Below are 24,160 nucleotides of genomic sequence, written 5' to 3' on the forward strand. Positions count from 1 at the left end.
AAAAACAACACAAAGCCAGAGGAGGAATGACTCAATACAAGTTGTGATTCATCAGAGGCTGTTATTCTACATGGGCAGATTGGGATTTTTATAGAACGGCTGAAAGGAGACTCATAATTTTACATTCCCCATCAATCCAAGCAGGCCTTTGTCTTCCACCACACAGACACTTTTCACTTACATAACAAAAATAGTATTTCTCCGCTTCTTTCAAAAAAAGAACCCCTCAAATCCCCCTGGTTGCTGTCCTATATCCCCATAAACCCCATGCTGATTTTCCTGTTTTCACTCACTTTATTCGTGCCACATCTCAACTTATAACTCTATATTGTTTATGCCCAGTTGTGATATTTCACTCTGTCTTCGACACACACAGGAGGCTCATGAGAAGAACGACACAGTCATCCAATTCTGGTCCCCGACAGTTAACAGCTCCCTGAACCAGCCCTTTAAAACATCCATCCGTCTGGACAACTTTGAGAAGGAACTGAAGCCCTTCGACTACCACCCTGACCCTGTCTTCAACGAGCTAACCAAGAAGTTCATAACTGAGGCCAGCATCATCATCGTCACTGTGAGTACAGGCTGCTCAGGCACCTTATTATGCTGCAGTTTATGTGAAGGGATTAAGACGAATTGTGTTATTATCGGACTTAAGGACAAATATGGAAAAAGATGCTGAATTGCCACATTTTCTTTCTTTAGCTGCTTATGCTCTGGTTAGGTTTGATTGCATGTACGAATGATGCAAACAGCAGCACATTTATTTCAGCTCAGTGGTGGGGTTGTTTTTAGGAGTCAAATAAAGTGAGATAAATGTATACTGGTATCTGCTATTATTAGACGTTGATTAAATTTAACCTTCTTAAAAAGGGATGATAAGAAAAATCTGAGTTGATTAACAGAAAAATAAGTCATTTCTGAGATGTGAAGTTGTTACTTATAGATTTATTAGTGGATAGTGTTTATTTTTCACAGACTCAATAAACTCTTTAGAGAAATAGAAAACAGACGAGAAAAATCATGTTTAGTTTTATTTCTTGTCATTAAACGATTGGACGCAAAGAGGGAAAAGAAAAAAGCTTTCCATTGACCAAACGACAGGAGGTTAATGCTCCTGTTTGTTTAAATATCTTATTTACTGATGTTTTGAGTCTATTTTTGATCATGTTGTAGGTGCACCTAACAATTATTTGACTACTGATGAACAGAAAAATGTCTGTCATAGTTTCAGTCCCAAGTGTGCCTCTTTAAAACTTTGTTTTTTTAATTTTTTATGAAGACATAAAAATATAATCTCGAAGATGACAGTTTCGTTCTCTTCGGCGGCACCTTATGGCGATTTAATGGTAATTGTGGGAGCACTCAGATATCCAGACTGTGTCGCATGTATGACGTCCACGGTTGGCTCCGGTTGTAACTCTTGATTTTCCTCGCTGACGGTCGCTTTCCTTTTTAGACTGTTTGCCTTCAACTGAGCGTCGAATTTGTTTCTTTTTCTTTGGATTTTCACTTATTGTCGAAGTTGTATCTGTAGTCATCGGTCTTTTCTTTGTTTGTTCAGCCATAGTAGATTACTGTTTACTCGCAACACTTGCAGAGACCGGAAAAGCAGCCGCTTAGCTCCGCCTACCCTCTCTGGCAGACCAACCACTGCTGGCTGATGGAAAACGCGTCACTAACTGGGCGCTGCTGGTGATTTTTTTCCATGAATGTTGCGCCAGACATCCAGTCTGTAATTCTGCAAATGCAAAGGCTTTCATCAGTGGGCCAGAGGCTCAATCACCATTGTGTTACCTCATTCAGCGATAGATAGTGACTTGACAGACATTTATATACATGAAAATCTTCGAGATTATTACTTTAAAATTCAAGATATCCAGTGAACTGTCACATTTAGTAAAAAATAACAAATAATCACACATGAGAAGTAAGAACTACAGAATGTCAATAGTCCCAATTTAGTAGTAAATTTGGTTACAGCTTAAAAGTGCTTCATGTCCCTTTTTATGTTCTACAGTATTCCCTCTCTAAATTCCCTAAAGTTTCTTCAAAGTACTCTTCAAGCTTTTGTTAAATCAGTCAGGACAGGCATCTGCTGAAAGAGGTCTGAGATGCCGGCTCACTTAAACTCATTCCACCTTTCTTATATTCCAGACTGCATCACAGTAATTGAAAGCCTGTCTGTCGATACACAAGTGTGCAGTAGGAGTGTACAGTTCAGTGCCAGGACTGTTGGATTCACTGGAGCTGTGCCCACAGTGTCTTAACTGAGAAATTACTCACAAATGTGCTTAAAATAAATATAAGCCTAATCTTTTTAATTACTTTCAGTACTCAATATTGGAAAGTGAAGAGCTGTTATAAACTTTCCATCCATTGCTAATGAAAATGCTTACAATTATGGTTTTAGTACTACTTATATGATGCGGCTACTTGATGATGAATAAATGCTGTAATTAATTTCCTCCCCGTGTTATTCAGATACTTTGAGCACTAAAGTCGATCTTCTCCTGCAGGGTCGCGGATTCTCCAAAGCTATGACGGCCAAAGAGGCTCAAGCATTTGTTGGCGACGTTTCCTGTCAGGTCAACACGCTTCAGGACGACAAGCTGTTTCTGGACCCCCCTGCGACACAGCCCAGCGCTCGCTCCAGGCGCCACCGCAGAGACACCCGGCCCGAGCTGCTGGACTTAATGGTAAGATCAGGCTGACAAAAAGTGGTTTTCAGAAACTATACTTCACTGTCCGATCCTTTCAAAGTAAAAGTCCTGCATTTAGTATGTTACTTCAAGCTCCTGTGAGGAGTTTTTCGCTGGTTATGAAATGGACTGTAATTAACTCTGATTACTCTATATGACCTACAAAAGCAAACCAGACCACCACTGATTATTTATATACTGTTATTTTTAATGCCTGAAACCGCTGGCGGGGGGGTGGTGTCAGACGAAGCAGTTAACTGCACGCTGCCTTTGTTTACATTTTGAACTCTAATCTGGAAAATGTTTTTAAATAATCAAAAGATGAGAAGTACTCGATGCAGTCGAAAGTTGCCCCTATGACTGTTTTATGACTATTAATTATATCATGTGATAATAAATTATCATGCATTAATGTGTAAACAGCATTATAATGTTGTATTTTGATAAGGTGGAACTATTTTTAACTATTTTGTGTAGGACTTCAACTAATGGTTATTTTCATCATTTATTAATCTGCTGATCAATTAACTGATATTTGCCAGTTTGTACAGTCAGAAAACAGTCAGAAATGCCCATTACAATTACCCAGAGCCCACCTACCCAGAGTGACACCTTCATAATGCCTGTTTTGTCCAAACAATTCCTCAAGTACTCACTCAAGTCTACTACTTAAAGCCCCCCTCCAGTGAAAATCCAGTGTTTAACCTTGTAAACATCTCCATGTGGTGTGTTTCATGTGCTACAAGACATATCAGGGACAACATGAGCAGTCATCTCCATGGCTGGGCTTGTTAAACTGCAGTGTACCAAGGACAGGCTGAACAACATGTTTTCAGATTGGCAGGTTTGAGACGTCACAAACCTAAGGAGCCAATCCCGTTAATGGACGTGGTGACGCTATGCATATTACGTGCAACCTTTGGCAACCACTTCGGCGATGTGCGAGCCAGCTGTAACCGTCAGCGCCATTTTGCAAACTCACTACTGCCTACTAATGTTAATGTTACTACTACTAATTACTACATTTCAAGCTAGCTAAATTTCAACAAGTTGCCACTAAACGAGGGCAGAGATGTGTTTTGTTTTCGCGACGGAGGGGGCGGTTAGAAATGTTCATAGTGGGCGGGGACTATGCAGATTTGGGAATTTTTAATGAGGTAGAAGGAGGAGATGCCTTTGGAGGATTTTTACAAGGTAATTAAACATATTTGCAGAAAAAACATATCAGACACAATTTATTATTTCAAGCAGAGCATTTTATATGTCTTAAAACATGACTGGAGCTGCTCTTTAAGTAAAGGAACCTCACTGCAGACATACACACAGCCTTGCAGATAAGTCGATTCATGAATCATAAACTTTAACTGCGCTTCTTAAGGCATATCTCCTGGACATCTTAAGACCCCATTGTTTTCACTGGTTGAGCAGTTTTCATGTCGCTACAGGCCTGTATAATTACCTTTAATGATAATCGAGGCACAATTGTGATGAGTACTGTAACCTGTCCTCTGGGTAATTCCTCTAAGTGAGCTATTGTTTTATTTCTGTGGCTGTGTGCTGCATAAAGAAGTGACACCACAGGACAATCAATAGTACAGAAAACCCACATAGAAAAAGCTATTATACATTATTAAACTCAATAGATTTATGCATTTTTGTACAGTTAATGTGGGCACACCAACTTGTGCATCACCCCCGCACGTTAAAAACACTGAAAGGTCATGCTGCTGCTTTAGCAGAACTGTGGGCAATTATGTCGATTCTCCTCCGCCCCTGTTTCCTCTTTAACATTGACACCTTTGAGCTTGTGCTGATAATAAGATTCTCTCGGTGTTTATCCACAGATCAAGTTTGGGAAAGGGGAGTGGGTGGTTGGCTCGGTGCAATACGAGAAGAAGAATGATTTGTCACTCTACATCATCATCCCAGCTGTCATTGTGCCCATGCTGCTCATCATCGCTATCTCTGTCTACTGCTACAGGTAAGTCAAGCTATTTCAGGTCAACGTAACAGACACTGTTACATAGAAAAGTTGACTAATAAGATGGAGAAACTTTATTATCTGAAATTCTTGGTCCATAAATTAAATGTCACAATACTCTGTAGTGACATATAGTTTATCTATATACTTGCAGGAGAGGCTATTTTTGTGTGCTGTGATTAACAAAACATCAACCAGCTGAAAAAATGAATTATTTCATGCCAGTCGTTCCTATACCCTTTTAGGCTTCTGACCCCTTGACCCTTGTGTTGTTCTGAAATTAGCTTTAACCTTCCTCATGTTCCAGGTCCCTCATACTCCACTGCTGTACTTAGATAATAAAAGTAATTGGATCAATTATCAATCAATTAACATTTTTCCTTTACCCTGTTACAGCCTCCCTAACAAGATAAATAAATAAACCTAAGGCTCAAAGTGGGGACCGCAACATTTTAAAAGGACGCCACACAAGTGATAAAAGCTTAACCCACAGGCTTTATTTAAGTGTTCAGAAATATCATGAATAAACTGAGGGGAAACAAAAGGGGTTGGAGACCCCGGCCAAAATGAACAGAAGATGGCAAGATGCTGGGCCAGCCATGCGATGGATGGTCATTCCCAGCACCTCCCCCTTAACTAACTATAAACAGGAAAACTTACATAAAACAAAAGACGTATAACTACCAGAGATTTTAAACTATTTTAGTTTAAGATCTAATTAGATGTCTGAGATGTATAAACTGCCTGTCTGACCTCTAATGAATAGACTGAACTAAAACAACAGAAATCCATGTAGTGCCACATAAAAAGTACTATTAACTTCAATCATAAAGTATATGAAAAATCTGATTTTACAACTGGAATCAAAAGTATGTAATTTTCTGAAACATGCTTCTAAATGTCATTAATTTGAATAAAGTTGTTCATAACAAAGTCTCATAAAATAAGGAAAAGTCATGAAGTATTCGGCTGAACAAAAACACAGTGAATGTGTTTTTCTGGGTGGTAAAAGAGCGCCTAGTGCCTTTGTACCTCCAACAGAACATTATGGCTGAATGAAACATTGTCACAAAGAAAAGTCATAAAAACGGAGACAGTCGGGTAAAAGAAACATTTCGTCTTTCTTATTCTTTTCCACATTTTGACACCCTTCAGATTTATCTCGCTTTAGAGCAAGTTGTATTACATTTCTCATGTCTTGAGTTTTATTATACATCTATTGTTCTTGACTTTGGTATTAGTTCAATGGTGGTAAACTGAAATGTTTTTATGCTAATGTCATCAGCGGGACAAAAGATCAATTCACAATTTTGATCCAGAGCATCAGCAGCAACAAAACAAATAGAAATAATGAGCTTGGTGGGATGCTTCTGTATCATCTAAAGGCTCCTACTGCTGATTTTTTGCAACATATTATTACTTCAGATAAGTGAGGTTTTTAGTTCACCAAAGAAGCCTTGTTGATTTGTGTTTCTGGAGGGCGGGCGCAACAGCCTGATAGCCTGCTGCAGTTATGTAAACATTGTAGTCTGCTGGGTTAGAGTGTGTGTGTTTGTGCTAAAGGGGAAATAGTTTAAGTGTTCAAATAGTTTAAAAAGAACATTTTATTCCAGCTTGATAACAAATACTTTAAACTTCAAGCCTGTCCTGTGGTGATAATCTGTCATCCAATGTTGAAATTTAAAAAGTAACACTGCAAAAAGTATCTGTAATAATAAAAGTCAAAAGACAGTTATTTAAACTACTTTGAAATGTATCTGTGTCTTTAATTTTCTTCCAGTTTCACAATTTTTAATCATACTTACATTATTTAGTAATCTCTAATTTCTCTTCTGAACAAAACAATGCATTTATTTTGCTCAAATTTTGCTTGCGTAATGTTATTATGGATTGCTTTCTTTCTCATTTTCACTGCATTTAATTTCAGTTGAGTCTCTTAATAAGGTAATTTATTTATTGATATGTCTGTCACAGGCGTTATGCATTAGTTCAACTTGCAAATTTTCTGTTGAATATTTATAAAACACCTACATCAGGAATGACAACCCAACTGTGACAGAGTGATACAGCTCCAACAGGGTGTTTCTGTAAACTCAAGAGAAAACTGTTATCGCCCTGTTCAACAGGCTCAAACAGAGCATGTAGTCTTTGGACTTCAGCTAGACCAAATTATATCCAAAGAGGCTAAAATGCTTTACATCTACTAACTTTGTTTTCATGACATGTGTTGTGTTTGTTGAATCTGTTCAGGAGAAAGAGTCAACAGGCTGAGAGGGAGTACGAGAAGGTGAAACACCAGCTGGAGAATCTGGAGGAGAGCGTGCGAGACCGTTGCAAGAAGGAATTCACAGGTACAAACTGCAGCTGTGCAGAAGCTCTGCAATATCACTAATGCCCCTCAAATGATCCATGTCTCTAAGAAGTTATGAAGTAATGAAGTGCTTCATAGCTCTGATTACATTTCTTTGATGTATTGCTCAGCATTGAATTGAATAAATTCTCCCTCTTAACATCATGTTATCATCATTATGAGAAGCAGTTTTGCAGCAACAGTAATAGAAAACAATCTTTCACAGCTGAAATAATTTTCCAGCAACGCTCTGCCTTCTCTGCCTCTCGCTGCACAGTGATTAAGACAGGCGAGCAGCAAACAAATGACGAAAACTGCTTATTAAAAAGCAAATGAGGAACTATTTTCTTGTTTTTCATCTTGCAGACTTGATGATCGAGATGGAGGACCACACCAACGAACTCAGCGAGGGACGGATCCCCTTCCTGGACTACAAAACCTACACCGACCGTGTCTTCTTCCTGCCCTCTAAGGACGGGGCCAATGACGTGATGATCACAGGGAAGCTGGACATCCCTGAGGCTCGACGGGCTATAGTGACTCAGGCACTCAACCAGTTCTCCAACCTCCTGAACTCCAAGACCTTCCTCCTTAATGTAATTACCCTGCACAAGGATGAATCATAGGAAGGTCACATGCTGATAATATCTGCACAAAGCTGCAACATTACAGCTTCACTACCTAGATTTTTGATACTTACCCTTGATACTAAAACATATCAAGATTTGCTATAAAAACTTTTAAGGTATGCTGAATGCAGGGCTAATGTTATGCCAGACTGACATATCACCAAACTTATTATAACAACAAAATATTTACTAGACTCTCGTCATTTTCCTTGTTCGTGTTTACCGCTAAATAGCTTGACTTTAGCGCCAATGCTAGCATGCTAACACACTAAACTCTGAACATAATGTACATTATCTGCTAAACAGTATGTTAGCGTTGTCACAGCAATGTTAGCATATAGCTGAAAACACTGCACTGTCAGGTAGCAGTAAGTAAAGATACAGGCACGTCTATTACTTTAAAAAAAAAGCTGTTTCCTTGAGTTATTATTATGAATAGTTTATTATTATGAATTATGAATTATTATGAATAGTTTAATGTCCCTTTTCCCTTTAGGAAAAGAGACATTAATCAATAATCAAACAAAATTATGCACCCGAGGATTCATTGGTATGCCTTTTGCCACAAGTTGTTGCCGTCCTAAAACAACAAAAACATTTCAATAAGCACCAATAGTTAAAAGTATACTAGTTTATGATAAAAGCATCCAATACAGACATGGTTAAACAGCATCAGTGGATAAAATCTGATCAACAGGTGATATGCAAACAGTTCAATAGTCAGTGTTGACATTTTTGGTTATCAACAAGCCGTTCCTTCCTTTGATGTGATGCTCCGAAGGAAAAGGCGACCTGACTAAATGCAGATTTTCTGAATGGGATTGTGCAGTCCCCCCTAACTGCACCTCTAGTTTATCTGTTTACATGACATCACTCAGTCTTACTTTAACCACAATAAGCAGTCTTACTCCAGTTTAATCATTACAGCATACACATCACAGTAAACACGTTAAACACAGTTTGGCATGATTTATTTTTCCAGACATTTTATTCCTCCAAGCTCAACTAAATTAGTGAATTTGGAGAAACCCTGTCTCATCATTTAGCGCCAACAGTTTTCATTAAGTAATTTTCAGCTCGACAAATTTAGACTACTTGTACTAACACGGACTAACGCAATAATGCAAACTACATTATTGAGCATGTGCAGGGACAGCTCTCTTATTTGGAGCAACTCAGACATTTCAAATACAGCTGTGGTGTTGTTTCTGAAGGAAGTTAAACTTGCCTTGTTTGTCAAAATGAAGATGCACACAGGCAGTCCTCCTCTAGGACGTTGCAGGATAGATTTATTGTTAGCTTTGGTTTCTTCAGATGATTTGCTGCTAATAGTAAAACGATTAAAAGTCACCTACATCTCTGTTAGCTTTACGTGCTATAACCACAGTCAACATACTGTGAGGTTTTTTATACCTGTTCTAAATTCAGGCTCTCTATCTTTGATTTAAGGACCTTTTACTGCTGTAGTTAGTGGAGTAGAGTGTTGGAAGTGAGAAGCAGAAGATACAGCAGAAAGAGAGACGTGTGAAGATTCCTAATAATCCAATCTTTGTGGCACAGAAACTGCCTCTGAGGTGTTAACTGCATATGTGTGGATGATTCCTCTTCTTCTAATTGCTATCTTTTCTAAGCCACAATAATTTCCAGGGCAGAATGGAATTTACCTTGATAATTATTGTTTTCACTAGCATTCGGCTTGTGATTATTTACAAGCATATGATCTGGGATTTGCTTGAGTGTGAGCGTGCTTCACCGGGATGATTAATTTAGCTTGTCATTGTGTGTTTCTTTGTGTGTGTGGTGCTTTATAGTTTATCCGCACCCTGGAGCGCAGTCATGACTTCAACGCCAGGGCCAAGGTGTACTTTGCCTCCCTGCTGACAGTGGCTCTGCACGGGAAGCTGGAATACTACACGGACATTATGAGAACGCTGCTGCTGGAGCTGATGGAGGAATATGTCCACAGCAAGAACCCTAAACTCATGCTGCGCAGGTGAGTGAGGAGCGACTTAGTGCTGCTGTTCGGTAGATAGTGCTGCAGTCAGATACGATTACTTAACATCAGTTCCAGGCTTGGTATCTCAGAACATTTTTACTGCTAAGATATCACTGAAAACCGGAAAACTTGGATGCATTTTTAGCAATGATAGCAGAGTGGTTATTGGGCGGTAATGTAGGTCTGTTGGTCAACTCACTGCATTGGTGCGGACTGAAATATCTCAAATGACTTTTCCATGTATTGCCTTCTAATTTTAGGCTGACATTTATCTACCCCTCAGGGTGAATCTCTCTCACTTCAGATAACCTGTAACTTACTATTTAGTGCCAACAGCAGGTCAAAGTTTTTATTATGCAGTAAAATATTTTAACATCTAAATAATGATTTGTACAAAATTTTCGAAAGTCTTTCATGATCCCTGAAAATAAATCATCGAAACACTGAAAATATCTAACTGTTGGATAAACTGCCATGAAATTTTAAACTTCAGGATCAATTCTAGTGACTTTTGTGATCCTTTGCCTTTCATCTAAAATAATTTAGTGCTCATCAGCATTCTTGTTGTAAGTCAATGACTGTATATGTAGATGAAAACGACACGTCTCCATCTGCTCTCATTTTACAAAATTGAAGCCAAAATACCCCGTGATAGGCGCTGCCATCTTGCGATAGTGACTTCATCTGGAGCCAGAGTTGCACAGTAGAGATCGGCGGGTGGAGCCGACGTAGCCACTTCCTCTTACCAAAATATACACTTAACTTACTGAAAAAAACCAGCAAAGATCCTGCATGCCGGCGTATTTAACAGCAGAACAGCTTCTCGTGTTGGTCTGAAGAAGACGTTGACAGATATGTACACTTAAATGACTGTAGTGTTTGTTTTAGTTATGTTCCTCCTCTTCTCTGCAAATGCAGAACAGATCATCTGCAGGAGCCGAATTTGTCAACAGAGCTGTCAATCATCCTTTTTACAGCATCAAATAACTCATTAAAACTAAACTTGTCAGAAAAACACTTGGGCGTAAATCAGCATGATAATGACTAACTATAGTGATAGAAATCATGTTTGAGAGAAACATTTATTTGACATCTATTTAGATTGTATAGTTTGACTCATGTCCCATCTGTTAACATGGAGGAGGCAGGCTTTATGATCTATACTGCAGCCAGTTGCAGGGGGCACTAGAGAGGTTTTGGCTTCACTTTTAAGGAGCTGTCATGTCGTCCATCACAGTATGTTGTGAGCCATTTGATGCTAACAAAGCCGTACATCCTCAGAAGGGTGCTTACATCCCTGTTGGATGTCTTGTTTGGCAGCGTTTGCCTTTAGATGATAAGATGTCCTTATTTCTCAGCTCCACGATCAGAATCACTCCATGTTTAAAACCTGGCAACGCTATTATGAACCATTTTTGGAGGACTGGGATGCACTTCAAGTTGCAGAGGACTGTTTCATTCTGTCACCATGTTGTCTGTTGAATTTTTCACTGACTACTGTTGTCCACTATCAAGAGCCAGACTGCAGCTTGATCTATTCCAGTCCTCCTCCTTCTGTTTCGCCCTCTGTTTTTATTTTCCTCCTTGGATTCCACTCAAAGAGTCCTGGCTTATTCTTCGTTTGCTGTCTTCCTTAAGCGTCTTCTTCGTCTTCTTATCCTAAAGCTGTTAACCGTGAGGTGTAGGCTAATATGTACTCTACGTCTATAACATTTCAATTGCACTGAATACATTCTGTATGTCAGAGTATGTTAGATTTCTGCAAGTTGATTTACAAAGTTAATGTTGTGATTGGCATGAAATATAATCTCATTTTCTTTATTGTTGAACTCATTTATATTTTTAGGAACTTGCCAAATACTTGCCAAATGTTTTCTCTGATATTGCCAGAATTAATTGCTCAATTCTTCCTTTCTTGGCAACATCTCATAATTACCATTAGTGTCTGTAAACATTCAACTGAACTTGATTGAAGAAAATCAGAAAAGAATCTCCAGTTTTTGTTGTTTCCGTTTACTACCCTTTCTTCCACTGTAATGATCATGTCAAGGTCAAATCATTCAGCATCCGCCCCCTCCTTCAGCAGCAGGACCCACTTGTCTGCGAGTACAGTCGCTCATCAGTGCTGGGAGGGGGTTACATGATCTGAACTGTCTGCTGTGCCTCGGCACGCTGTGACTGGCTGTTATGCAAGTACACATCTTAATTATCCCCCAGTGGAGAGACTCATTATGTTGATTAGGCCATTGTGCCAACACAGGCCTCCTTATATACAAGATATCTAATTAGGCATGCTAGCCGCTAACAACGGGCCGCCACCGGTGGATATTTGACATTAAGATCGTCGATCAGTCAAGTGACCACTGACATCATTTTTGGATTGAAATATCTTATTTGACAATGTCAAGCTGTGCAGGAATTCACTTGTTGACATTTTGTAGCTGTCTTCAATGAGCAGCTCGCCGCTGGAAAAAGCAACTGTCAGTCAAAGCTGCTGTTCTCTGTAATCAATAGAAGCAATGATATTTTAAATTGGCGCCATATCTGTGGAGAAAGTTGTACAAACAGCTTGTGGCTTCACCCATTCTACATTCCTACAACACCCAGCATGCATTGCGCCCCTCCCTCTGAAAGGAACGGCCCAGCGAGATACGCTGGAGTGAAATACTACCGTTTCGCTTCAGGCAACGGCTCAGAGCGGTACAGAATCCGAAATATGACGAGAATATACCAGTGGATTGTCTAAGTCTGCAGTCTAAATTTCAAACCTGACGATTTAGAACGAGACATGACATCAGAGGCGGGCGTCCTAGATTGAGGAAGTGTAGTTTAGCGAGCTCCCTGGCCTCCACCAGATGACGCGTTTCACGTCGTCTGGTGGAGGTTTTCCAGGGCCCATTGAGAAGTGGATAGCGTCCTTCAAAGGCACAGAGCCAAACTGTTACTACTACTACTTTTTAACAATGCAAAATAAGTCAATTAAAATGATAACATGTTATTCTTAAATTGATATTTAAATCTGCTCATCTGATGTGTTTTCCAGGTCAGAGACGGTGGTTGAAAGGATGCTGTGTAACTGGATGTCTATCTGCCTTTACCAGTTTTTGAAGGTAACATTTCGGGTCACTTAAAATGCATTAAATGTTCTTATTTTTCTCAACTCCATTCCAATAGAGGATTAACTGTTGCATATGTTTAATTGGCTAATTAACCCAGCAGTGATTTGTCTTTTATGTTAAATGTCAGCTACAACAGAAAATGTGTATAATGACCTGCTTCGAGCTCACTGCATAGATTTCTCAATTTCTTTCATTACTGCTTGGTATTGATAATGTTCATTTATCCTTCTTCTAAACTGCTAATCACAACAATTAGCTTCTTGACAACATCTGAGACTGCTTCTAAATGGCTTTGTGTGCCTCCGTGTGTGCTTTTGTGTTGTGTTGTGTGTGTGTGTGTACCAGGACTCTGCAGGCGAGCCCTTGTACAAACTGTTCCGAGCCATCAAGCACCAGATCGAGAAAGGGCCTGTGGACGCCAGAGTGAAGAAAGCCAAGTACACCCTCAACGACACGGGCCTGTTGGGCGACGATGTAGAGTACTCCGTCCTGGTGAGATAGACAGACAAACACACACACACAGATACACAAAAGCAAAACAAATAGACCCTACACAAACACACAAAATACAAAGTCAGAAACTCAGTGTCAGGAAAAAAAACTGCACACACATTGCTTTGAGATTGCATGGTGTTTTGTGCCTGGTGAGCAACACAAACACGCACACACATATACACACGCACAGGCAGTTGCCATGGTAACCACCAAAAACCCCACAGGCAACTGCCCGCTTCTGTGTGACATCCATTTTCAGTGTCAATGTTCCCGGATAAAAAAAAAGCGACACAGGCAACACATTCCAATATAGCAGAGAAATGCACGCTTTCAGGGAAAAGTACGACAAGCCGTTACAACTAAAGAGTACAAACCCGCTCCACAAACCCCCCTCCACCTTCCCCACCTGCATCCCGCCGCTCTGTATCCATTTGGGCAGCTTTCGGGAGCCAGGAAAAGCCCGCCTCGGTCTCGCTTTTTGTATCGTGTTTCAATAATGGACGCTAATGTGAACACAGCTGTTTTCTGTTAAAGTCAGCACAAATAAAAGGACCCATGGGTAATGGCGTTGTCGAGTACAATTATCAAATTAGCCTGAATTACACGTCTCCCGCCGTGATGGATCGCCTTCAGTGATTGAATTACAGAGGGAGAAAAAACCCGATGAGCTTGATTTCACAGAGAGACACCATGTTTCCTGTTGGCTTTAATTCACTGCGTGCTTTCCAATTCACCTCAAACGCAGGCAGACTTCGGAGCGCTGCTTTTGCAATTGGATTTTCTGCCCGTCCTGTTTGAATCCGTGGAGTGGTCAGTTAGTTATTTCTGACAGAGTGACTGACTGTGGGAGGTGAGGCGGGTCAGAGTTTGCTCCTGCTGAGCCTTGGTCATTAGCTGGCCATGGTGACAGGAGTCCTCTCAGGTGTCAAAGCAAGAGTGCGTGTGTGTGTGTCTGTGTGTGCCTACAGAAGCCTGGTTGCCATGACGACAACATCCCCACTTGGTTGTGTGGGTCTGCTGTTTGTGGGTGGGTGGCTGGGTGCTCTGGCCATGTTTGAATATTTCTGCATATTTGTCATATGTGTGTTAAGGTGCACGTGTTCTTCACATGCTTTTACCATGTGAGCTTAATGTATGTGTGTTTTTTTTTCCAGACCCTACAGGTGCTGGTGCAGGGAGAGGGTCCAGACGTGACGCCCGTCAAGGTGCTGAACTGTGACACAATCTCGCAGGTGAAAGAGAAGATCATAGAGCAAGTGTACAGGAACCTGCCGTACTCCCAGAGGCCCAAGGTCGACAGTGTCACGCTGGGTGAGTTTATGAAGACCACCTAAGAGGAGGATGAGATGAAGCTGGAAACATCTAATTATGATGATTAATACAAGAGTAACAGGGAGTGGTGAAAATGGGAGAAGCTATTTCCATCCTGGATGAAATGCACATGTCTAACTATGCAAGTTTTTGTTTATTTTATTTTAACATTAACACTTTTTTTGATATTTTCCTTTTTTTCATTCTGTTTCTGGAATGAAAAATAATGCAGAGGTTAAAACTTTATTCAGTGTCAGCAACATGAAAACAGCCTTCATCCCTTAACAAAGTTTTACTTGCTACTGTAGTCAAAAAACCTCGGGGACCGACTTGAAAGGCAACAGCTCTGTGGACGTTTTCCAACATCAAAGCCATTTTTATTATTCCCACGCATGCTGTAGATTTCATTCCTTTATACATTTTAGATAAGCAGAGATCCGTCTTCTTTCATGCTGAATCAGAGGGATAACCCTGTTATATTTGGTGGTACTTGTAAATGAATCATACGGCTCAGGTTTGCATTGGTTTTTGGATTTTTCCAAATTGAAAATGCTCAGCTGCAAATCATAGTTTAGAATTGCATTTAAATTATTCAGAAAACACTGATCTGACATTTCTTCACCCAAAATTACCTCAAGTGTATGACTACATCCCGAGAAAGAGAGAGAGAGCCGGGCAGACAGGAGGATGGGAAGCAGGATTTATTTTAGACCACATTATTATAGGGTAACCTCAGGGAAAGGGTGACCCATGATGAAATACAATCAGTATCAAAATAAAACTAACACTGGGGCATGGTGCTTCAAACATTTCAGTTCACCTCCAACCAGCAGAGAAAAATTGACTTTCTCTTCCTGCCTTCACCACAGAGTGGCGTCCGGGCTCAACAGGGCAGATTTTGTCAGATCTGGACTTGACTTCCCAGAAGGAGGGCAGGTGGAAACGCATCAACACCCTGGCACACTACAACGTGAGTACTGACGAAATTGATGAAGACTGAAAATAGCATTGGGAATGCGCGGAGGCAGCGGGGATGTAAAGCTGTATGTGGGCGTGTGGATGTGAAAGGGGTTGCCTTTTTTCAGGGATTTTCAGTCAGAGGCAGAGCTGCACATCTTGTGTCAAAGTAATGTGTATGAAATCTATAACTGCATCATAGATTAGAGGACATTGTTTAATGTTTTTTTATCGATACTGTGGTGGGCTTATTACCACTTAACTGTTACATTTTAATTTCTATAGTTCTTACCACAATTTAATTCAACGTGCTGACGTGTAAATACATAAAAGTATGTATTTTTCTGACTTAGATGGTGATAATAGGCCAGCATTAATTAAAAGAAACCAGCAGTACTGTTAACTTGCAAAAATACAGTGGATGTTGACAATGTAATCAAAATTTCTTGTCACCTTTTTAAAAGAAAAGTTTGGGGAAATAAGCATGCACTTTCATGCCGAGAGCTAGATGAAAATGTCTCTAACATTGAAATTAAATGAGAAGCTCCTGGTCATGTTGTGTAACTATCAATATATGCTGATAAAAATATGAAAATAACCTTTTTGTACTGATATATCAAAATACAATCATGCTTTCATCTGAAAAAGAAAACAGGACATGCTTTTTTATCTTTTAGCTTCACAGAGCTTAGATTAATTTGTTAGCTAGCTAGGATCAGCATGCTAGTCCGGTGCTAGCATGAATCCACTTTTTAACTTGGCTGCCTATTCTGTTTTACTCAGGATACCATTGTGATACAAAAGTCTGATACTCCTAAAATGCTGTTCCAACTTGACTTAAAAAATGAAGCTACAGCCAGCCAGTTAGCTTAGCACAAAGACTGGAAACAGGAAAAAAGCTAGTCCAGCTAGTCCTCTTTGTTAGCTAGCTCTCAAGGCGTTTGTAGGGATCTTCTGTTAAGGTTTAGCCAGGCTAGCTGTAATTTCCGGTTTCCAGTCTTTATGCTAACCTAAGCTAACTAGCTAATAGCTGTAGCCTTAACATTTTCAGCTTGACCTAGTTTTTTAACCATCTTCTTACCCAAGTACTGTCTACTCTCTCATAAAAACAGAAAATTAACATAAAACAGAGCAACAAGTCAGTGAATATGGGACTCCAAATGAACAATAATGTTGCCTGCATCGACTGAATAGAAAATTAGCAACGGTTTGCTAACAAGTTTGCTATTTCAACCTAAAAGGTGATAATGTGTCTGTGTTGTATGGAAAAAAATTCAAATACAGGTTTATTAAACATTATGCAATAAGTGAGCTTGTGTATCGTGCGCGTTTTTGTAAAAGATGGAGCGTTTGCAAAAAGAATGTGAAGCTAACTCCTTTGTGTCCATAAATCAGACATTCAGGACAGCAGCGTACAGCCACTCTCCTTCACTGTTTGCCTTTCTCACTTTGGCAACATGCCTGCAATTTTAAATTTCTCACCACCAGGCAGTTAAAAGAGCCTGGTCTGGGCTTGCTGTTGTCAGCTCTCAATGGCGACAGCACACCACTAAATCTTCTTGGCACTGTATTGATCCTCGGAAAATAAAGGTCACTCACAAATATCCCCTACTTGTCCTGCTTTTCAGACTCTTAAATCCCCTTCTTTTAAAGGTGCTTCTCTTCTCTTCATGCTACTCTCTGATGTGCTGCAGTTGTTCTTGTGTCTCGCAGTCTCGCTGCCATAGATCCATTGGCTGTCGGAGTAGTGCTAATCACAGGTTTTGTGGGGTCAATAAAGGGTTGACGCCAAAGAAAATGGCCTGTAAATACCCCTATAAAGCCCAATGTTGCTGTCCACTCAATCGCATTGATTATGAATTAGTTCTGGGGCACTAAAAGAGACTGCTGACCTAAGTCACAGCACCTATTAAATTCCAGATGTGTGAAGTAAGTCTTGTATTGTTGTATGTGACAAAGGTTGTTATCTGTGTTCCAGGTGAGAGATAACGCCACATTAGTCTTGTCCAGGGTGCTTCACACTCAGCAGAACTACGACCAGAACCAGGAAAACCATGAAGAGCGTACGTGTCTTCAAATACACACACACTGTACACATAAACACACACTTGTTGAACCCAAACATGTATAGATCAGGTGTCTACTTGATAATATAATGCTTTGCTTTTGTTTGTTTCCCCCAGGGCTTTCGTCAACATCCCCACTCTCATTTAGCATGCTAATACATGCCGTTTTATGTATAGCACTCTTGGATTATGCTGAAATAATGCTCTTTTATCTTCTGCTTTTTCGTGTGCATTTCTGAGTAGTTCATTGTTTCGCATGTCTACTTGGATATTCTCTCTGCATTCAAATTCAGTTGACAAACACAGTCCCGTTTTAATCATCTGAATGTGTTCTGTGAGGGTGAGCATGAATAAATAAGGAGGAAAGTTTTTAAAGTCTTGCCCCCCCCCCCTTCTCTCATAGGGAATGCTCTGTTGGAGGATGACAAGGTGTTTCACTTGGTGAGGCCGGCGGACGAGCTGGATGAGATCAAATCTAAACGAGGGAGCATAAAGGACAAGTCGATGACCAAAGCCATTACAGAGATTTATCTAACGCGGCTCCTTTCTGTAAAGGTACAAAGACAGTATCATTTAATCAATCAGACATTTGTTAAGCAGTTATTCAATTTTACTCTCTTTTCTTTTTTTTACTTTTGGTGTAATCTTTTTCTCAGTAAAGAATCCATCTTTATTTGATGGCCTCTAGGTTTGGATAGTGCAGATTCAAATGCTTAAATAGTCTCAGGAAAGCCTGAATATCTGCACTCACATTACGTGCAAATAGCTATGTCTCCGGGCTGCGATATTTCTGGCTCCTCTCTCCGTCTCTGCCCTGTCTCACATTATTTGTGGCCTCTTTCAGGGAACTCTGCAGCAGTTTGTGGATGACTTCTTCCGCAGCGTGCTGTGCTTGGGGGCAGTGGTGCCACCGGCTGTCAAATATTTCTTTGACTTCCTGGATGAACAAGCGCTAAAACACAACAATGTGGATGAGGAGACCATCCATATCTGGAAGACTAACAGGTAAAAGTCCTGCTCGCCTGAAGACACTGTCAGTTGTACCTACTGAATTTTTGTAGAAGTAATCATGTAATTTACTTAAAGTGATAATCTCGAAGATTCGTTCTCTTTGGCGAGAAACCTACCTATGGTGATAAACGGTAATTGCAGGAGCACACTTTCCAGATATCCAGACAGCGTCGCATGTGTGACGTCCACGGTTGGCTCCGATTTTCCTTGCTGGCGGTTGCTTTCCTTTTTAGACGTCGTCTGAGCGTCGAATTAGTTTCATAGTAGATTACTGTTTACTCACAACACTTGCAGAGACCGCAAAAGTAGCCACTTAGCTCCGCCTACCCTCTCTGGCGGACCAACCACTGCTTGTTGATGGAAAACGTGTTACCTCTTTCGGCGATTGATAGTGACTTAACAGACATTTATTTAAAGCTCCTGTGAGCAGTTTTTCACTGGTTATGAAGCAGACTGAAATAAATTCTGATTACTCTCTATGACCTACAAAAGCAAACCAGACCATCAGCGACAAGATTTATTATTTCTACATAGTCATTTTTAATGCCTAAAACTGCTGGCGGGGGGGTAGGTGTCAGACAAAGCAATTGACAGCTAATCAAAAGTTGTATCAACAAAATAAACTTAAAGCATCAAAAGTTCTTGGCCCCTGTGACAGATATATGAACTTAAATGTTACAGTATTAGATTAATTCTGGTGATGAAAGCATTTTGCTCTCATAACTGGTTCTCAACCTAGGGGTCAGGCCCCCTTAATGGGTCACGAGATGAATCTGAGAGATCATGAGATGAATGAAGAGGTAGAGACAAAAGTTTCAACCACACAAATTTGCAGTAAATTTCTGGACTTTTTTCACTTATATTAAGACAACAACAACATAAAATATTTTTTGGGAACTTTTTGACTTTTTGTATGTATTTTTTTCCAATTATTCTTTCATTCCATTATTCTTTTGATGTTTCAAGAAATATTTCACAGTTTTCTTCATAAATCATACAAAGAAAATCACGAACCCAATTTGTTTGGTCCCCCCTGACTTCCGTTAAAAATAAGTATCAAACAACACATAAACCCCTGACGTGCTTTATTTACATATATCTCCATAAACAGAATTATTTTCTGACACTCCCAAATATAACGTGTGTGTGTGTGTTTGTGTGTGCTCTACATCAAATGATCCAAACTCTGTATCTGACGTCCGGCTTTCTTTTTACCTTCAGCATAATTTGTCTTTTTGCGGAGAATTCTCTCGTTTAGAAGATTCTCACTTTCCCATTTCTCTTTGAAATATTGGAAAATTTATTTCACTGCTTTGGGCCTAAAACAGTTATTTGAAACTGTCTGAGAAGTTTAGAAGGGAAGTCTTTGAAGGAACTGTTAAAAAACGTAATCTAAGCCAGAAAGTTTTGGAGCCACTCTCTTTAATCTTTGATAATGCATTGTATTGTAGAATATTAGATAAGTTTGTCAAATGTTTTTTAATGTAAAATCTGAAAGAAAATCTATCGGTTCAAGTTATGTGTATTGTAGTAAAAGCACAATATTATCCTCGTAAATATAGCGAGAAACGGAAAGACTCAATGACTTTCCTGTAAATCTCAACCATCAGACACTGACTGTTTAATCATCTCTACAACTTTATCAGCGGAGATACAGTTACTCTCTAAGAAATACAACTTACTTATCCAAGAAACAGCTGCATACCAATGCACAATTTCAGCTCACTTAGTTTGCAATCGCAATCCCCCTGCTCCCATGTGACATTTAAGAACATAAATTAGTGTCACGTCGGCTCAGGCTCAAGCATACAAGACGACGTGTTGCATGTAGATGCCGCTGATTGACGTACGGCTGGCGAGAGAGCACCCACACAAGGACAGGAGATGAGCGATTTAATTACTCACTACACACCACGCCACATTCTGCATCCACCCGTTCTGTTTATCCAATCAACTGAGGGCCATGTATTAAATATGAATGTGTGTATGAGGCACAACAAACAAACATGGTAATTACGTCCCAAGCTAATTTAATTCTGTGATTATAGCAACATTGCTATTTTTACGCTTCCATTGTGTTCTCACTGCAGCCTTCCCCCGGAGATATCGCCAAACCAGTCTGAATTTTACACGGTGTGTGTTTCCTGTCTCAGATGGCGGTGCATCTCGATCAGGGAGGGGAGGTTTCTTTTTTTGGAAACTTCTGTGTTTTTCTTCTGAATACACAAGCTGACACGAGCTTTGAAAGATGCGTATGAAGCGTGTGGTTTCATGCTCAGAAGGGAAATTAGCGCGAGTACTCGAGCGTTACCTTTAGTAACCGGTGCATTAGGTTGTGAGGCTGCGCGGGAACTTGAAAGGTCAAAGTTTTGTTGTAACTTGAGCATGTTAAATCACTGCATCATTGACTGCTGCTCGCCGTGGATCACTCTTGTCCTTTTGTTACAAAGAGAAAAGTCATCTGAGACCTTTTTTATTTCATTTTCTTTCAACTGCAATGTTACAGTGAGGTCAGTATCATATGAAATAGTAATATTAAGTGACAGTTGAGGCTATTGTTCTGAACAAACTAACCCTTTTTTTCCTTCCCTGTTATTATCTTGTTCTGCACTCAATTGCACCTCCGGCAAGCGCTCTCACACATGAAATGCCTCCCTGACTCGAATGAATTCATGGATCTAATGCGGTTGATGAGATTTTCCCCCTATTCTGAAGCAATAATCATGATAACAACTGCAATGAAAGACGGCTTTCTTTCCCCCTTTCCCCCCCGTGCAGCCTTCCTCTGCGCTTCTGGGTGAACATCCTCAAGAATCCCCACTTCACCTTCGACGTGCACGTGTCTGAAGTGGTGGACGCCTCGCTCTCCGTCATCGCCCAGACCTTCATGGACGCCTGCACCAAGAGCGAGCATAAACTCAGCCGGGTGAGTGGAGAGGGGAATGAGGAGGAGGAGGAGGCGAACGAGGGGGGGATGAGGTGAAAGAGCAAGTGGGAAGATGGGAGGGAAGACGGAGGAGATGAGGACAAAGTGGATTACAAAGGAGGGAGAGGAGGAATGTCAATGAAGGTCGGCCAATCTTAAGTGCCATCGTTTTTACAGTTGTGTCAACTTTCTGTCTCTAGGACTCTCCAAGTAACAAACTACTCTATGCAAAGGAGATCTCCACCTACAAGAAGATGGTGGATGAGTAAGTCCAATCAGCAGTTTCATATTGTTTTCATACCAGTCTAAAAAGCTTCGTGTAATAGATTTGTCAATAACCAAACACAATGTAGTGATTTTCCTCTCTTTCTCCTCTGTCTCTGTGTGTGTGTGTGTAGTTATTACAAGGGCATCAGGCAGATGGTACCCGTCAGTGACCAGGACATGAACACACATCTGGCAGAAGTGTCACGGGTGAGAAACGCAGCTGTCGTTTTCGGTGCCACTGAGATCACTCTGCTATTAAAGTTATCGTCCTTAAGATTTCCGTCCTTTGGCGACCACTGTGGTTAATTTGGTAAAAAGAAAGGGACGTTTAGTGTAACAGAAATCCCTCCATGAGCAGCGACTTTGTTGGCAATACACTTAAAAAGCAACTAGTGTATTTATTTACAGTGCAGCCAAACAAGTCTGTCAATAATCAGCCCTTTTTTGTCAAATTACATGCAACTGTGATCTATTCTAATGCAGCACACAAGGCAAGTACTTTGTCACACAACACCTGCGCACTGTAACAGGAGTTGGTTAGCTCACTTTGTTACCACCTGTTTTTATGCACATTTTTAATTTGTTCATGAAACATTCGTTCATTCGGCTGAGGTGGAACGTTTCTGTACGAAACAATCGAAAAGTTCGACAAAGAGAATCAGAAACAGACTTCATCATGACCTGCATAAACAATGTGATCTAAATGTCAACAAGCTCCTGCTCCACTAAAGACGTGATAAATAGTGACGGACGAAACATCAAGTCTTTGTTGAGTCTTCAGGAGACTGAAACATCAAATGAATACGAACGAGAGAAACAGAAATGCCATATTTCCATCATGTTCTCTGCCTCGTTTCCAGTCGTTTCAGGTCTGACTTCAGGCCTAATTACTAATGACTTATTAGTCATCTCGTTGCGCCCTTTTCTTTGATGATGGTTTAATGGAATCTGACTGAAGAATGAGCTCCACTTACTGTTTATCTTGATGAAGCCATTCCTAATACTCATTAGTATATAACAGTTCTGTGTGAAAATGGGATTTAACTTCAGCATTTTTTTCTTAGTGTCTGGGAGTTCTAATAAAATTTCTGCAACACTAAGTGCCGGCGAGACTTGTCTGAAATTGAGGTTGTGAGCGCTGCCAGCGCAAAAAGCACCGTTAGTGGACAAAGTCTCTACATTGCGCTTTCTGTCACTGCTTTACAACAAAAGCTACCCTACATTTGCCCAGTTGAATGCTTTAAATTCAACTAGCGAGAGTTTGAAATTTAAACTATATGCAAGCTAAATTGCATTAGCAGTAACTTAAAGGAGCAGTTCTCCCCTGGAAAAAGCCGCTGTCAGTAAAAGCTGGTGTTCTCGGTAATCAATAGAAGCAATCATATTTTAAATCGGCACCATAGCTGTGGAGAAAGTTGCACACACAGCTCGTGGTGTCGCCCATTCTACATTCCTACAACACCCAGCATGCATTGCGCCCCTCCCTCTGAAAGGAACGGCCCAGCGAGAGACGCTGGAGCGAAATACTACCGTTTTCGCTGCAGGCAACGGCTCAGAGCGGTACAGAATCTGAAATATGACGAGAATATACCAGTGGATTGTCTAAGTCTGCAGTCTGCATTTTAAAGCTGACGGTTTTGAACGACACATGACATCGGAGGCGACATCCTAGATTGAGGAAGTGTAGTTTAGCAAGCTCCCTGGCCTCCGCCTCCTCTTAGCTCCCCATAATGGAGGACTGAGGTTGAAAAGCGGCGAGCTGACCCTTTAATAGCCTACAGCTCTTATTGCAGATATAGAAGAATGAACACTGAACCGTGCTGATATAAGTGAGATCATTTTACATGCATAATCACTGGATTACAAATTGCATCTCCTCCTGTTTCCTGTGAATCTCCGAAGTGTAGAAAGGCCATTTATGTTCACTGTGGGAATGGCAGACTCTGCCACTAACAGTGACAAGTACTGTATAGGGAGCTAATATCTGAATATAACTACACTGAATGGCTATTGCTGGAAAAAGACGACCATGAATAGTATGAAGAACTGGGTTTTATTTCAGGAAAATGTAGATGCTTTAGAGTATCTTAGCCTCTTTGAAACGGTTGGTTCATATATTTCCTCTTCGAGCACCGCTGGAAACAAGAAGTAGATTGCTCATTTAGCTCTTTGCACTTTTATGGTTTAGTCGCATTTTCTCTCTAACCTTGAAATTGTCGTTTATGTTTCCAGTCTCACACAGACAAACTGAACACACAAGTGGCTCTCCATCAGCTTTACCAGTACGCCAGCAAATACTACGACGGGGTAAGAGGCCCTTCTCTTACTATCACGCCCAAAGGAGCCTATT

The 24,160-nt window shown here is 40.5% G+C and overlaps 1 protein-coding gene across 1 annotated transcript in view; it reads left to right on the forward strand.

Moving 5' to 3' along the window:
- plxnb2b (plexin b2b) overlaps positions 1-24,160 on the forward strand; it is a 138,715-nt gene that overhangs the window by 111,116 nt on the left and 3,439 nt on the right. The window contains exons 20-36 of the mRNA XM_069685643.1: positions 377-574; positions 2,520-2,699; positions 4,547-4,683; positions 6,934-7,034; positions 7,400-7,629; positions 9,474-9,655; positions 12,702-12,768; positions 13,123-13,269; positions 14,427-14,583; positions 15,453-15,553; positions 17,519-17,603; positions 18,010-18,161; positions 18,451-18,611; positions 21,396-21,543; positions 21,744-21,808; positions 21,942-22,017; positions 24,043-24,117. Coding sequence (XP_069541744.1) covers positions 377-574; positions 2,520-2,699; positions 4,547-4,683; positions 6,934-7,034; positions 7,400-7,629; positions 9,474-9,655; positions 12,702-12,768; positions 13,123-13,269; positions 14,427-14,583; positions 15,453-15,553; positions 17,519-17,603; positions 18,010-18,161; positions 18,451-18,611; positions 21,396-21,543; positions 21,744-21,808; positions 21,942-22,017; positions 24,043-24,117 — 2,262 coding nt within the window. The remainder of the gene's footprint in view (positions 1-376; positions 575-2,519; positions 2,700-4,546; positions 4,684-6,933; positions 7,035-7,399; positions 7,630-9,473; positions 9,656-12,701; positions 12,769-13,122; positions 13,270-14,426; positions 14,584-15,452; positions 15,554-17,518; positions 17,604-18,009; positions 18,162-18,450; positions 18,612-21,395; positions 21,544-21,743; positions 21,809-21,941; positions 22,018-24,042; positions 24,118-24,160) is intronic.

The sequence above is a fragment of the Semicossyphus pulcher genome, unplaced genomic scaffold (genome assembly GCF_022749685.1).
Source record: "Semicossyphus pulcher isolate SPU_LCO1_2020_fin unplaced genomic scaffold, fSemPul1.0.p SCAF_8, whole genome shotgun sequence".
NCBI classification, from domain to species: domain Eukaryota; kingdom Metazoa; phylum Chordata; class Actinopteri; order Labriformes; family Labridae; genus Semicossyphus; species Semicossyphus pulcher.